The sequence below is a fragment of the Eumetopias jubatus genome, unplaced genomic scaffold (genome assembly GCF_037043125.1).
Source record: "Eumetopias jubatus isolate StellerSeaLion01/CBP00866 unplaced genomic scaffold, mEumJub1_p1.0 scaffold_1, whole genome shotgun sequence".
Lineage (NCBI taxonomy): Eukaryota > Metazoa > Chordata > Mammalia > Carnivora > Otariidae > Eumetopias > Eumetopias jubatus.
Window position 1 is genome coordinate 29,158,312 of NW_028274807.1, and position 13,351 is coordinate 29,171,662.

Genomic DNA, 13,351 nt, shown 5'->3' on the forward strand with positions numbered 1-13,351 from the left:
CCACACACTCACTACTCCTATGCTTACTTTTTGATGATTTTATGACTCAAAATGATTCCTGAATATATGACAGTTTACTGTATAATAAATCCTTTTAACTAACCCTTCTTTTCTTAGAAAGGACCCACAAAATTTAAACTAGAGACTTACCTTTCGATCTGCCCCATGGACTCTATCCATACACTGATTTTAGAGAATTTATTTTGACTACACAATACAAGACACTTAAAGTACTTTTTGCCCTACTAACCTACAGATATGTGTGTAACTATTAGCCTTTTGATTTCTCCAGGTACTTTATAAATCAAAGATTAACTTTTAATTCTTCTTTGTTGAGCACGTAAGACATGGAGTGGCTTTCGATCCCAAACAATGTAATTCTGATCTGACTTGATCTTGAACACAAAAGTAATTGCTCTTGAATTGCCTTACCCTGAATAACCTTTGACTAAAATAATATTAAATCAATTCTCAAGTGATAGAGATTTTGAACACTTATATACTTAGCAAGATAAGGGGAACAGAGGAAGAACACCAAAAAAAAGACTGAAGAACAGGAACAATGGTGCAAAATATAAAACAGAAACTAAATACTATACTGAGAGCTATAGACTTGATGTGTTGGTGTGACTGGAGCTGAAGAAGAGTTGATCCATTTTCACAAGGTATAAATTCTTCCTTTAATTTTTAGAATAATTATTATTTCAATTTCATATACAAATGAAAATGTGTTTTTATTTCATTTTATTCTTAATAATGAAACCATAACAGAAGTTTTGCTAACTCAAAAACTGTCTTCCAAATCTCTAAGGTTCCATTAAAGAACACTGGATACTGAAAAGTTTGCATGAATGGTACCTGGTGTGTTCTCTGATATTGAGAACAAGGAGACTGAAGGTTGAATGTTGTGATATGATATGCCTCAAAAAAGTGCTCATAGGAAACCTTGAGGAACAGAAAGATAAAACATAAAAGCACCTTGTAAACACTAAGTGTTAAGTTCGTTATTATTATTATTATTATTATTATTATTAAATTAGAGATGATAAGAATGACAGTTATAAATTCAGGATTAAAAATGTTTTGAGGAGTTCCTGGGTGGCTCAATCGGTTAAGCGTCTGACTTTTGGTTTCAGCTTGGGTCACGATCTCCTGGTTGTGAGATTGAGCCCCAAGACAGCCTCTGCGCTGGGTGTGGAACCTGCTTAAGATTCTCAAGATTCTCTCTCTCCCTCTCCCTCTGCCTCTCCCCTGCCCTTCTCTCCCTCTCTTAAAAAAAAAAAAAAAAAGTTTTGGGAAATAATTTATCCCCATATCCTCATATCCTGCCATTGGTCCAGACCAAAGAACTTCCTGAAGGACAAAACTGTCAATTTTATTGATAGATAATATCTTGTCTCTTCCACAACTCTCGCTTAATATAAACAAAGGTTGTCCTCTCTGTCTTGTGATTAGTAACAGCATTGTTATAATTTCTTGCATCACCATGAACGTTTTCTTAATTTCAAACCTTCAAAGGATCAGAAATAATCTTTAAATCTTACCATGAGTACTTCAACAATCATAATAAAGATAACAATAACCATAAAAATTCACAGGGAGCTAGCTGACTCTGTGCCAAGAACCAGGCTAGGTCTTTGCACATTAATGCATTAGATGAAATCCAGAATTGATATTGTTTTTATCTTGATCAATTCCTAAATATTTTTTTAAGATCAAGTAAAAATCTGATAATTTTTCTAACTCTTCAGAGTTTGTTGTTTTTTATACTTTGATTCATTTTTTTATCTGATTTAAACACTTGTCATAATTGATTTTGTATCTCCCTCACTAGACAATAAACAGTAAAAAGAAGGGTATATCATATTCATGCCTGTTTCCCTAGTACTAAGTGCCAGGCACATAGTATGTGTGCAATAATTGCTCGGTACAAACAGCTGAAGACACTAAATAAATGAAAATAAAGTCAATATGAGAATCATATTTTTATTTATTTTATTTTTAAGATTTTATTTATTTATTTATTTTTAAGATTTTACTTATTTATTCATGAGAGACAGAGAGAGAGGCAGAGGGAGAAGCAGGCTCCCCGCTGAGCAGGGAGCCCGATGCAGGACTCAATCCCAGGACCCTGGGATCATGACCTGAGCCAAAGGCAGATGCTTAACCATCTGAGCCACCCAGGCGCCCGAGAATCATATTTTTAAAGGATACTCACTGGCCTAAGATAAGTTACAGTCATCTTCAACTATAGACAAATGACTCACTACAATCATTATGAAGAACATAAGGGTACAAAGACAGTATACTTAAGGTTTAAAGTAGTGGTATTCATTAAGTATAATCTTATCAGAAAAAGTCCCAGATACCATAGTTGATCCTAAAATAAATAATAATAATAATACTGAAAGAGAAAAGAAAAAATAAAGGGATAATCATTAGAGGACTGGAATCAGAAAAGACATAAGGATATGAGGAAATACATATTATGAAGAAAAATGAAAGAGTTGGAGTTGATTCTTCCTAGAGAGAAAAACTGTGAAGTAACTGGTCTCACATCCATAGAACTTCTCCATCTTGTCAGAAATGAGAAGGAAGAATTAGGTTAGTATTTTACCTAAGAGTTAGTTAAATCTAAAACTCATTAGTCTAGTGTTTCAAAAAAATAACAGTTGATTAACAACCTGTTGAATTCTTATTCCTATTGACTTTTAAGAATAGAACAAAAGGTTTGGAGTAGTCCTCTCCATAGTCCAAGGGCTGAAACTTAAAAGTATTTAAAAATAATATTATTTAGATGAACCATGAGAGACTATGGACTCTGAGAAACAAACTGAGGGTTCTAGAGGGGAGGGGTGTGGGGGGATGGGTTAGCCTGGTGATGGGTATTAAGGAGGGCACGTTCTGCATGGAGCACTGGGTGTTATGCACAAACAATGAATCATGGAACACTACATCAAAAACTAATGATGTAATGTATGGTGACTAACATAACATAATAAAATAAAAAATAATAATATTATTATTTTTCTGATTTTTTTTTTCTGGGTCAAAGACCCTACCCCTGAGCAACTACAAGACTTCTTGGAAATGTGCCTGTAATTACTTAGGTAACTTTGCAATGAATGATAATTAGAAACCAAATCAAATTAAAATATAAATTGTGTTAGTTTCTCTATAATTGGTTGCAATTCAGTTAATATCATCAAACAATTACCATAATCATTCATAAATGATTCGCTAAAGTATTTGGAGGACAGAATGCTATTACTAATCCATCCATAGCTAATCAATTTTTGTGGAAATTGAAATGTTTGCTACAAACTAGAAATGCCCATTAAATACTTGCATCTTCAATTTGATTTGATAAATTCTTATTGGCGCTAACCATGTGTTGGCCATAGCCTATTACACTAGGAGATGTGGACTGAATGTACTGTTGGCTTTACCTTTCTTTGAACAACTCCTGTAAGTTTCTCCATTTCCCCCAGAATGGCAGAAAGCACAGATGATTTTCCAGATCCAACTTGCCCCACAACAGCCACTAAAGCTCCTTCTGGAATCTTTATGTTCAAGCTGCATGACAAGAAAAGGAGAGAGATGATATAGGGAGTTCTTGTTACATTTTTAATGTTTATTCCCAGATAAGTTAGAGTGCTGAGCATTGTCCTTGAAATTGCTGCTATTCCTATGATATTAAATTATTCTATGAATACCCAACCTTCCAAAATGCAAACAATAAATGCTGCAGAGGAAACAGAGGAAATGAATAGAAAACAAGAGAGTAAAAAAAAAAAAAAAAAAAAAAATCCATAAAAACAGAAGGTATTATGAGAGGTTAAAAAAGAAAAGTCTTGTAAATTTCAATATATTCATCTTTTCCTTTAAAAATGCTAAGAAATAAAAATATGGAACACTTTAGAATTCAATGCTAAAAAAAAATTTTTGTTTTTCATTTTTCTCAAACCATGACTTACTTTTTTAGTACTGGAATCCCTGTTTTACCCCAAGAGAAGGAAGCATTTGTAAAACCAACGGCATGATCTGAGAAGAAAAATAAATACATTTGAGAGCCAATTATCTTCAGCCCGGAAGTCAAATAAATATTGAGTACAGAGGAAATGCTGACCTCCTATGTAGTTTGTTTCAATATTTTGAGGATGAAGCTCCTCGGTGTTGAGAAAATCTTCCAAACGATTCAATGATATTCTTGTCTATCAAAATAAACACAGATAGAATTTATTTGGGGGTCAAGTAGAACTTCAACTAAAAAGACTTACAGCACGATTAAAAATTTGTGATGCAAACTGAAGATACGGATTAAATATTCAGCAAGCATAGTTTGAATTGTTCTAATGTTTATAAATAATTTCATTCCTAAAAAGAAAGAACGGCTTCAAGAATCAAAGATCAAAACAGATGTCATTTATGCAGGAAGGCATGAGAAAAAGAAACAAAAATTCCTTCTTAACACTCTAGGAAAACCATAATAACTAATTAATAATTATAGAAAGATTAGTTTTTAAAAACAACATCAGAACTGTTGAATGAATTTGGCTTCTGAATATTAAACAATAGCTTTGGCAATAATAACACTGAGTTTCAGTAAAATAGCTACAAAATGCTTAGCTACTATTAGGATAAATAAAATCAATTTTGTTTTCCTGAAACTAACTTACATGAAATTTCTAGTACATTTTTATTCACTCGACGCTAGAAGACATCTATTGTTAGTGGATAAGATGAAACTGGGCCATGGTTTTGTTTACCAAGTGTATCATATTAGTATGCAGGGTTGCTTCTCTCTTTCCTTCTCTTTCTTTCTTTTGATAATTGCTCTCTGTATTTATTTAGTGAAAGCAGAAGTGTACCACTAGGAGTTGGAGAACACTTTGAGATACCAGACCTTTAGCTAGATTCCAATTTCAAAAGCAAAACAAAACTTATTCTAAGAATGGCATTTTTCTTAAGAGAAGAATGCTATGAAACAACTGTTAAGTCACATCAATAGTACTTCTATGCCCTCTGTTGGTCATTATTAGTAAAATAACAACAACAAAAAAAGGCATGCTATAACAAAAGTGGATTACTTGGTATTTACTATCTAATTCTTTACTGAAATAATATACTATTATTACTATTATAATTTCAATATAATTTAATATCATTATTACTATTATAGTTACTATGAAGTAACTGTAAATTACTATTTATTCAAATAATATAAAAATTTAAAGGCAAAGTTGTTCTTGGTTCCAATAAGCCAAGCTTCACTTTGTTTATGAACACAGACTTGAGAAAAAGGATTCAGTGGGGGACACCCAGGCAATCCAAACCTGACATTCAAAAAATTTAACAGAAAATCTCAGGGCAGAGGATTCAAGGAACTCACTTCTTCACATTCCCTGTGGTTTTAGCAGGTTTGTACTCCTTATAGTATTCCAAGAATCTCCAGAGACTGGAGATTATGGTGAAGGTAGGCTGAACCAAATACCTCATACATGGTTTGTTGACAGACTGATACTAGCAATGCACTTGTCTCCCTGCTTTATTCACTCAGTGCAGATGAAATGTTGCTGAACCCTGGGAGAACATTCCTTTCCAGTTCCATGGAAAGCACCTCGCTAAAAATTTTTCAATTGAAAACAGAAAATGAGCCTTTTAATGGCATAGCGTCTGACCCCAGCTTTTAAAAAGCTAAATAAAAGAAACTAACACTTAGCAAAGAAAACAAAATCTTATATTAAAATACTTAAAAGTCATTTTGATAGAAGAAAAGCATAGGCAAAGAAGACATGATTCCTTCCATTCTTTAATGTTTTCTATTACTCATTAATTCAGGGAGAGTAATTCTGAAAGCAGTGTAAAACAACCACAGAAAGAGAAATAAATAATGAAGAAAAGAAAGAAAGAAAATGTGCAAAACCATAGACTCCAGTAGATGAATGATTCTTAGTTTAAACATATTTTGGATGTACCTGGACCACAGCTGAGATTACCATTGGTAAATCAAATAAAGGAAGCCTCAAAATATTAAACAAAGACATAGATGTGAACACTTTGGTGGCTGTTAAAATGTTTCCTTCATCCAATAAGAAATAGATGCCAAATGTCGCCAGGGACACCTGAAAAATAGAGACATGTTCCTTCCTTCAATTACTCAGTGCTAATGACAGGAAGAGTTAAGGTTCCAAAAATTAGGGGAAAAAATTTAAAACCTTTTTTATTGTTGTTTACCAAAATTCAGTACTATTCAGTACGATTGCTGAAGAATAGAAAATAAATGTTCAGTTCACTAAGATATACAGATCATACAATTGTGTATCTTAGACCATGGCATCCTTGAGACCATGCGGTCCAGCTCTCTTCTGTAAGACACTGTGTTCTTACTAGAGTTATTACTCCCATTTAAAATGTATGCTAACCGGGATGCCTCAGTGGCTCAGTTGGTTGGGCATCTGCCTTTGGCTCAGGTCATGATCCTGGGGTCCTGGGATCAGGTCCTGCATCAGGCTCCTCGCTCAGCGGGGAGTCTGCTTCTCCCTCTGCCTTCCGCTTGCCCTGCTTGTGCTCTCTCTCTCTCTGACAAATAAATTTAAAAAGTAAAATAAAATAAAATGTATACTAATTGATCTTTTTTTCAAAATGGTTTATTATGTAAATTTATTTTCCAATGGTATGTGTATACATTCTGATTCATATGTAATGATTATACTTTCTGTGAGTCATAAAATTAACTGAAGAAAGTATGAATAAATTATGGCTCATAACATTTATATTTACTCCTGTAACTTGCATTTAGAAATGGCAGAAAAGTTCATGTATGCATGAGAATGTACTGAGTATCATGTACCTAGGACTTACCTTAAGCAAATGCTTCTTGGACATTTTTACCAAAGAATTCCAAATGTAAATATTGCTTTTATTTTCATAATCCCCACATATTTGTTTAAATAAAAAATAACAATATTTTAAATTACCAATAAAAGAGACATATGGAATTTCTCCTGACTCTATGACCACCAGGAATGGTAACTTTGATTAAAACTGATGCTTCAGGGGCACCTGGCTGGCTCAGTTGTTAAGTGTCTGCCTTCGGGTCAGGTCATGATCCCAGGGTCCTGGGATCGAGCCCCACATTGGACTCCCTGCTCCGCGGGAAGCCCGCTTCTCCCTCTCCCACTCCCCCTTCTTGTGTTCCCTCTTTCGCTATCTCTCTCTGTCAGAAAATAAATAAAATCTTTAAAAAAACCAAAAAAACAAAAAACTGATGCTTCAGTTCTATGTGGTTTCGTTATCCTTTTGCTTTCACTCATTGCTTCATACCTCAAGGCAATTTATACTCTAGTTTAAATAGCATAGTGCTCCTAATGTGTACACGGTAATGATGGAGAATGCCCTCAGTTCCTATCAATTTGCCTCCAAATACTAATTCTATAACTCTGAGGATGTTTCCCAAACTAGAATGGACTTCCATTCCCTATTTGTAAAATGAAAAAAGCAAAGGCCTTATTATTGCAAGAATGAAATAAGGCAATCTCTATAACTTATCTGGCATGCAGGAGAAACACTCAATGAATGTTAATTCTCTTCCCAACTCTATATGGTGTGTGTTGGGTCTTGCTTAATTAAAAGGGATTAATCACACAAATCAAGACATTCTAGAGCTGAAATGAACCTCTGAAATGCAGGTTATATTGTTTAAGAATAGACTAGCACATGTTTGTTCTGTGAGAAATTTACAAAGAAGTAAAATTTTATTATGTGTAAAAAATACAGACCAATGAGAATGCACATATTTTCCCCTTCTTTAAAACTTCCATTCCCTAATCTACATAAGTCAATGACTGCATTTCTTGAAAATTTTATTTCAGATATAGATTTCACTTTGGACACTGCAATTCCAAGTAATTTGGAGGTGAATCTGCAAATCAAATTTGAAAATCAAAACAGGAAATATTATATGCACTCACCAAGAATGGAATGCAAGTTAATGTCAGCATAGAAAATACAGCAAGATACCCAGCTGATTTTTGAACTTCCAATTCCTGCTCTCGAATTTCAATAATCTTCTTTTTATAGGAGGGTTCCCATGTATAAAGTTTGAGGATCTGTAAAGGAATCAGACAATAACTATTTGATAATCATAATCATAGAAAAAATAAAAACATGCATACATGCAAATATACACAGCATACCCCCACACACAATTGTGAAAGTTAAAAAAAAATATGGTGAACTCATAAAGTGCTCCTATTTTCAGCTGAGTCAAAATGTTTCCTTGAATTGTGGGCTTTTTTTTTGCGGGGGGTGGGGTAGGTGGCTGGGAGAGGAAGATCACCATCTCTCTCGAGCCTTATGTCCTTCTTACCCACCAATAGCTTATTCTTGAGTCAGACTTTGGCAACATCCCAGCTCTTGGCATGAACTCCATAGCAGTTTCTGTTTAGCTTAATCTTGGTACTTTTCCTGCTGGTCCAACTCTCACTTCAATCCACTCCCCATTTCTTAATAGCTATGCCCCTCTCCCTGGACTCCCAATTTCTTGGAAACTGATGGCATGGGACTAGAAGCCATTTTCGGAAAGGTGACTGGTGTTTTTGAGATTGTAAATTGGGATATATATATATATATTCACACACATCCTCTTGGTTCAGTTTCTCTGGAGAACCCTAAAAAATCTCCCACTGGTTCTGTGAACTTACACATGACCCGTAATTGCACACTTTGTTTCCTTGTTTGCATAATGAGAATGAGAAATTATTTTCTTGGGGTTCATAAGAATTATATGAGGAAACAGATATAAAGTGATAAGTACAGTGTGTGATCCATAGAAAATGTTCACTAATTGGTAGCTATTATCATTATCAGAGAGAGGCCATGGTATCTGTTACCCTTACCCCTGGGATGCTGACCCTCCACACCTTTAAACTATGTTATACTTTCAACTTGCCTATACTTGGTCCTCTACCAGTATTCTAGTGTATTCACTGCTGGGACTGCTATTTCAAATTTTAGACTTTGCTCATATCTTTAGGAGATGTTCTTTATTTTATCTACACTGTCCTAGTCCTACTAATAAGTATAAATTTCCTTTTAAGAGTATCAATATTTAAAACCTATAAACATACATCGCTGTCCTTTTTATGAATACAGGGGTTATCAATTAAACCCACTGAGAGGTACAAGATGCATTTGGATCACATTACTTTGGGAGTATATGACCTTATTACATCATCTCAGTTATTCAATAATTTAATCTGAGTTAAATTTCAGAGCTACTTAAGGCTATTCTTAATTTTAGATAAATAAATGAGTATCAGTCTCCTTTCAGGGTATCTTTTATCTAACAATGTCTTTCACTTTAGTAATTTTCAATGTTGTGAAAGTTCTACACAGCACAATACAGCATAATTTTTATTGATTTCTACAGTGAATCAATGTGTACATATAATGGGCATAACCTATGTTTACAGTGATAGATGCACCAGACAGAGGAAATTTCTTATGCAATTATCAATTCCAGAAGGAAATTCCATGTGGGCTTTGTAAATTTTGCCCTTTAGAAAAATCTGATAAAGCATAATCCAGGTTTTGAATTTCTATCTATCATCTATCTAAAAGTTCATGAGGTTGGTTTCACTCTTTTATCATAGAGAAAATATTAATGGCATGGGGTGTAGCTTTCCTATGGAACACATAATTTATAACATACCTTTTGCAGAATCACATTTGTATGATCATTTCTATTCCACATAAAAGAACCGGAATGACATGTCATCATTCCCCCATATAAATCTGCCTTCACACTGAAGATGATGTTAGGGCCATTCTTGCCTACTTCATTCCATCTCTTCTACCCAATCCCTTCAAACGAGTCACATTTTGTGTCTTTGGGGATATTTGTGTTCAGTTGTTGGGTGAGAAACAAAGAGAAAACACCTGCACTTTATTGGTTTTATTTAAATACTCTTTTAGCAAGAAGCATTCCTATACATCTGACATCTGAAATACTCTGCCAAGAATGTTATATACACCTGTATAATTACTTTGATATTAAGAATGATAAAAATTCACTTATTGACTAACATGACTATATTCTAAACAGTGAAATTAAAGTCATGTTCCTTGTATATTACCTTAATTCCATGTAAGATTTCATTGAGTAGTTTTATCTGTTTATCTTTGTTCTTCGTTTGGCTTTTCTATTTAAGGGGAAAAAAATGAAGGCATATTTGACAAAGGTTGTTAATAATTTAACTTACATGGCCACAGCTATTTTTCAAAATACAGCCTATTCTCTCCATTTTATATAATATTTAGTTGAAAACCATCTTAAAATAGTCATATAATATTATTCTATTGCTAATGTTAAAATTAGTTATAAATAGATATTTTAAAACTTAAAAGTAGCAGAATATAAGCAAGGTGTGTATTTTGCAAAATAGTAGAAAATATAATATTTATTTAGATGTAATTTGTTTAAAATTGAATAATAAAATAATATCCATCTTCTATTAAAATGGGGTAAAATTCCCCAAACTCTATCAATTATTTACATATATAATACATATATATTATAAGAGAAGTATCACAGGAATAAAAATAAACGTTTGTATATTGAAGTACACTATCCTGAGTGTTAATACTTGTGATTAAAATGTATATTTTCAAATACTGACTTTTTTGGCAAATCTTATGTAATTACTGTATATTTATTCAAATATTTAACATTTATATTATTTTATACTTATCATTGCTTGGGTATTGCTTCTTAAGGATTTCTTCCAAAAATATTGTCATAATTATGATTTAAATAATAATAAGTACAATATTTGTATATCTAACAAAGGACACATTTACAAGTTAACATTCAAAAAAAAAAAACAAGTTAACATTCATAATACTGTTTGTGTGATTAAAGGCATATTTTCTGCTTAGCATATTTGTCCATAATATTGCAGTCTCTTTGAAAGTTTTAGGGCCCTATATTAAGGTCCCCAAATCTATTTCCATTCCTAAATATTTGAATTTAAATTACTTAAAATACAGAATTTTTTAAAAAGCTAGTTTAAAAGTATTTATTAAAATTATAAACAAGCTTGTTATTCTAAATACTAGTGTGTTAATAATTCATAATTATTTCATAGTTATATGGTATATTCTAGTCTCACCTTTAAAGACTAGTCATCTTTTTGGTAATTGGTAATTATTTTGGTAATTATTTGGTAATTTGAATTTTAAAAATTCAGAAAATATAAAAGAAGGCCTAAACCTTCATCACTTAAATGTATTAAAGTAGGGGCGCCTGGGTGGCTCAGTCATTAAGCATCTGCCTTCAGCTCAGGTCATGATCCCAGGGTCCTGGGATCGAGCCCCACATCAGGCTCCCTGCTCCGCGGGAAGCCCGCTTCTCCCTCTCCTGCTCCCCCTGCTTGTGTTCCCTCTCTCGCTGTGTCTCTCTGTGTCAAATTAATAAATAAAATCTTTTAAAAAAAATGTATTAAAGTAGTAAGTGAAAAATCTTCCCTCTTTCCATCTAATTCTACTTTACAGGTAATCTTTTTTTTTTTTTTTTCCTTAAATGTAGGCTCCACGCTGAGTGTGGGGTTGAACTCACGACCCTGAGATCCAGGTCTGAGCTGAGATCAAGAGCTGACGACCTAACTGACTGAGCCACCCAGGCGCCCTTATAGGTAACTATTCTTAAAAGACTGGTGCTTTATCTCTAGATTATTTCTATGCTTATACAAATCCATTTATATCTATATCTACATAACTTCATTTATGCCTCTCTATCACACCCACGTGCATTGGTATATTCACATTTTCAAAACTGGATTAAGGATATTTATGTACATATATGCATAATATACACATGTACATACATACATGTTTCTTTCTTTTTTCCCCTAACATATGATTGACATATTTCCATGTCCATACATAGATATTATTGCATACATAGATATTATTAATCTTTGATCCGTTTAAAATAATAAAGTAAGTGTCATAAGCAATACATCTGCACCTGTGTGGTTACTTTAACACGTGAAATCATTTGTCTCCCCCCTGACAGCGCACGTGGCTTTTCAGTGCAATGAACTGTGTCTCGTCTCTCCATTCCTACGGTACGGCATAGTGCACACTGTCTGGTACATGTCAGATGTCAAAAAACGTATTGATAGTAAGATGAATGACTGAATGTAAAGGAAGAATATTTAAATGAATTCAGTTAAGCACTTAACTATCTACTTACTATATGCAGTCACGTCTCGCTCAATGTAGCCCATTCTTCAGACAAAATGAGTATACACTTACCTCCAGGCTATGTGCACACTGTTTCTTCTGCTTAGTAAATCTTTTTCTCAGACATCCACATGGATTTCCTCCCTTGCCCTGCTGATGTATTGTTTCTTTCCTGAGGACTTTACTGTCCCTGTATGTGAAATGGCGCTCATTGTTACTCTATCACCCTAGCCTAAGTTATATTTCTTTGTATACAAATTAACACCAGGCATTATGTTCTTTATTTATTTCTTAATGCCTGTCTCCTCTAATGAAAGCTGGAACTTATCAGTTCTCCTCACTGCTGTACTTTGGCACAGAACAGATGTCCAATCAATACTGGTTGAATGAATGAATGAATGATAAATCTGGATTATTTCCACATGTACAGAATTAACTAGATGGTTATTGTCAACTCCAGTCAGAAAATTCAGCTTCTGTTTGACATATGTAACATGAGGCAGTCTTTTTCTTACCTTTAGCTTTTTTACTCTAGTTGCAACTAAAGCATTTATCGGTATAACAAACACAAGGACTGCTACCCCTGCTAACACAGCTGGACCCAGCTCTTGCCAAAGAAGTGATATGGCCATCAGGATCTGAAAAGGGGCGGACCAGAGGAGATTGAGGTTTGCTGTCAAGTCCATGAGCTGCTGGGCATCCGCTGACATCAAGTTAATAACTTCCCCAGTTGAAAACCTCTTTCGAGAAACATTAGATACAAGTAGGGCCTGAAAAAAGAGAGGCAAAATATTTAAAGAGTTCTGTAGATCACAGGGCATCTTTATCGTCAAACAATGGTAACTTTTAATATCAATTTTCAATATATATTTAGGAACATCTACAAGATTCTTTATGTGTTAGGATTATGAAATACTGAAACTTTTAAAAATGTTTTTAGATGAAGAAAAATACAATTACTGATCAAAACACATAGTTTTAAACTTCACTGCATATTGGTAGAGAGTAACATTTGGATTCCCAAGCAAATATATTCACCAAAAACCCTCTACAAGTTATTGATTACAAAATTGCAAAAAGAAATCTATTCTAGGGGCACCTA

General features: G+C 33.7%; 1 protein-coding gene across 1 annotated transcript in view; it reads right to left on the minus strand.

Moving 5' to 3' along the window:
- The window catches only part of LOC114219088 (multidrug resistance-associated protein 1-like), an 88,219-nt gene that overhangs the window by 45,470 nt on the left and 29,398 nt on the right, over window positions 1-13,351 (minus strand). The window contains exons 6-12 of the mRNA XM_028116523.2: window positions 12,765-13,019; window positions 10,140-10,205; window positions 7,974-8,111; window positions 5,979-6,125; window positions 4,130-4,214; window positions 3,978-4,044; window positions 3,450-3,576 (exon numbers count right to left, since the gene is read on the minus strand). Coding sequence (XP_027972324.1) covers window positions 3,450-3,576; window positions 3,978-4,044; window positions 4,130-4,214; window positions 5,979-6,125; window positions 7,974-8,111; window positions 10,140-10,205; window positions 12,765-13,019 — 885 coding nt within the window. The remainder of the gene's footprint in view (window positions 1-3,449; window positions 3,577-3,977; window positions 4,045-4,129; window positions 4,215-5,978; window positions 6,126-7,973; window positions 8,112-10,139; window positions 10,206-12,764; window positions 13,020-13,351) is intronic.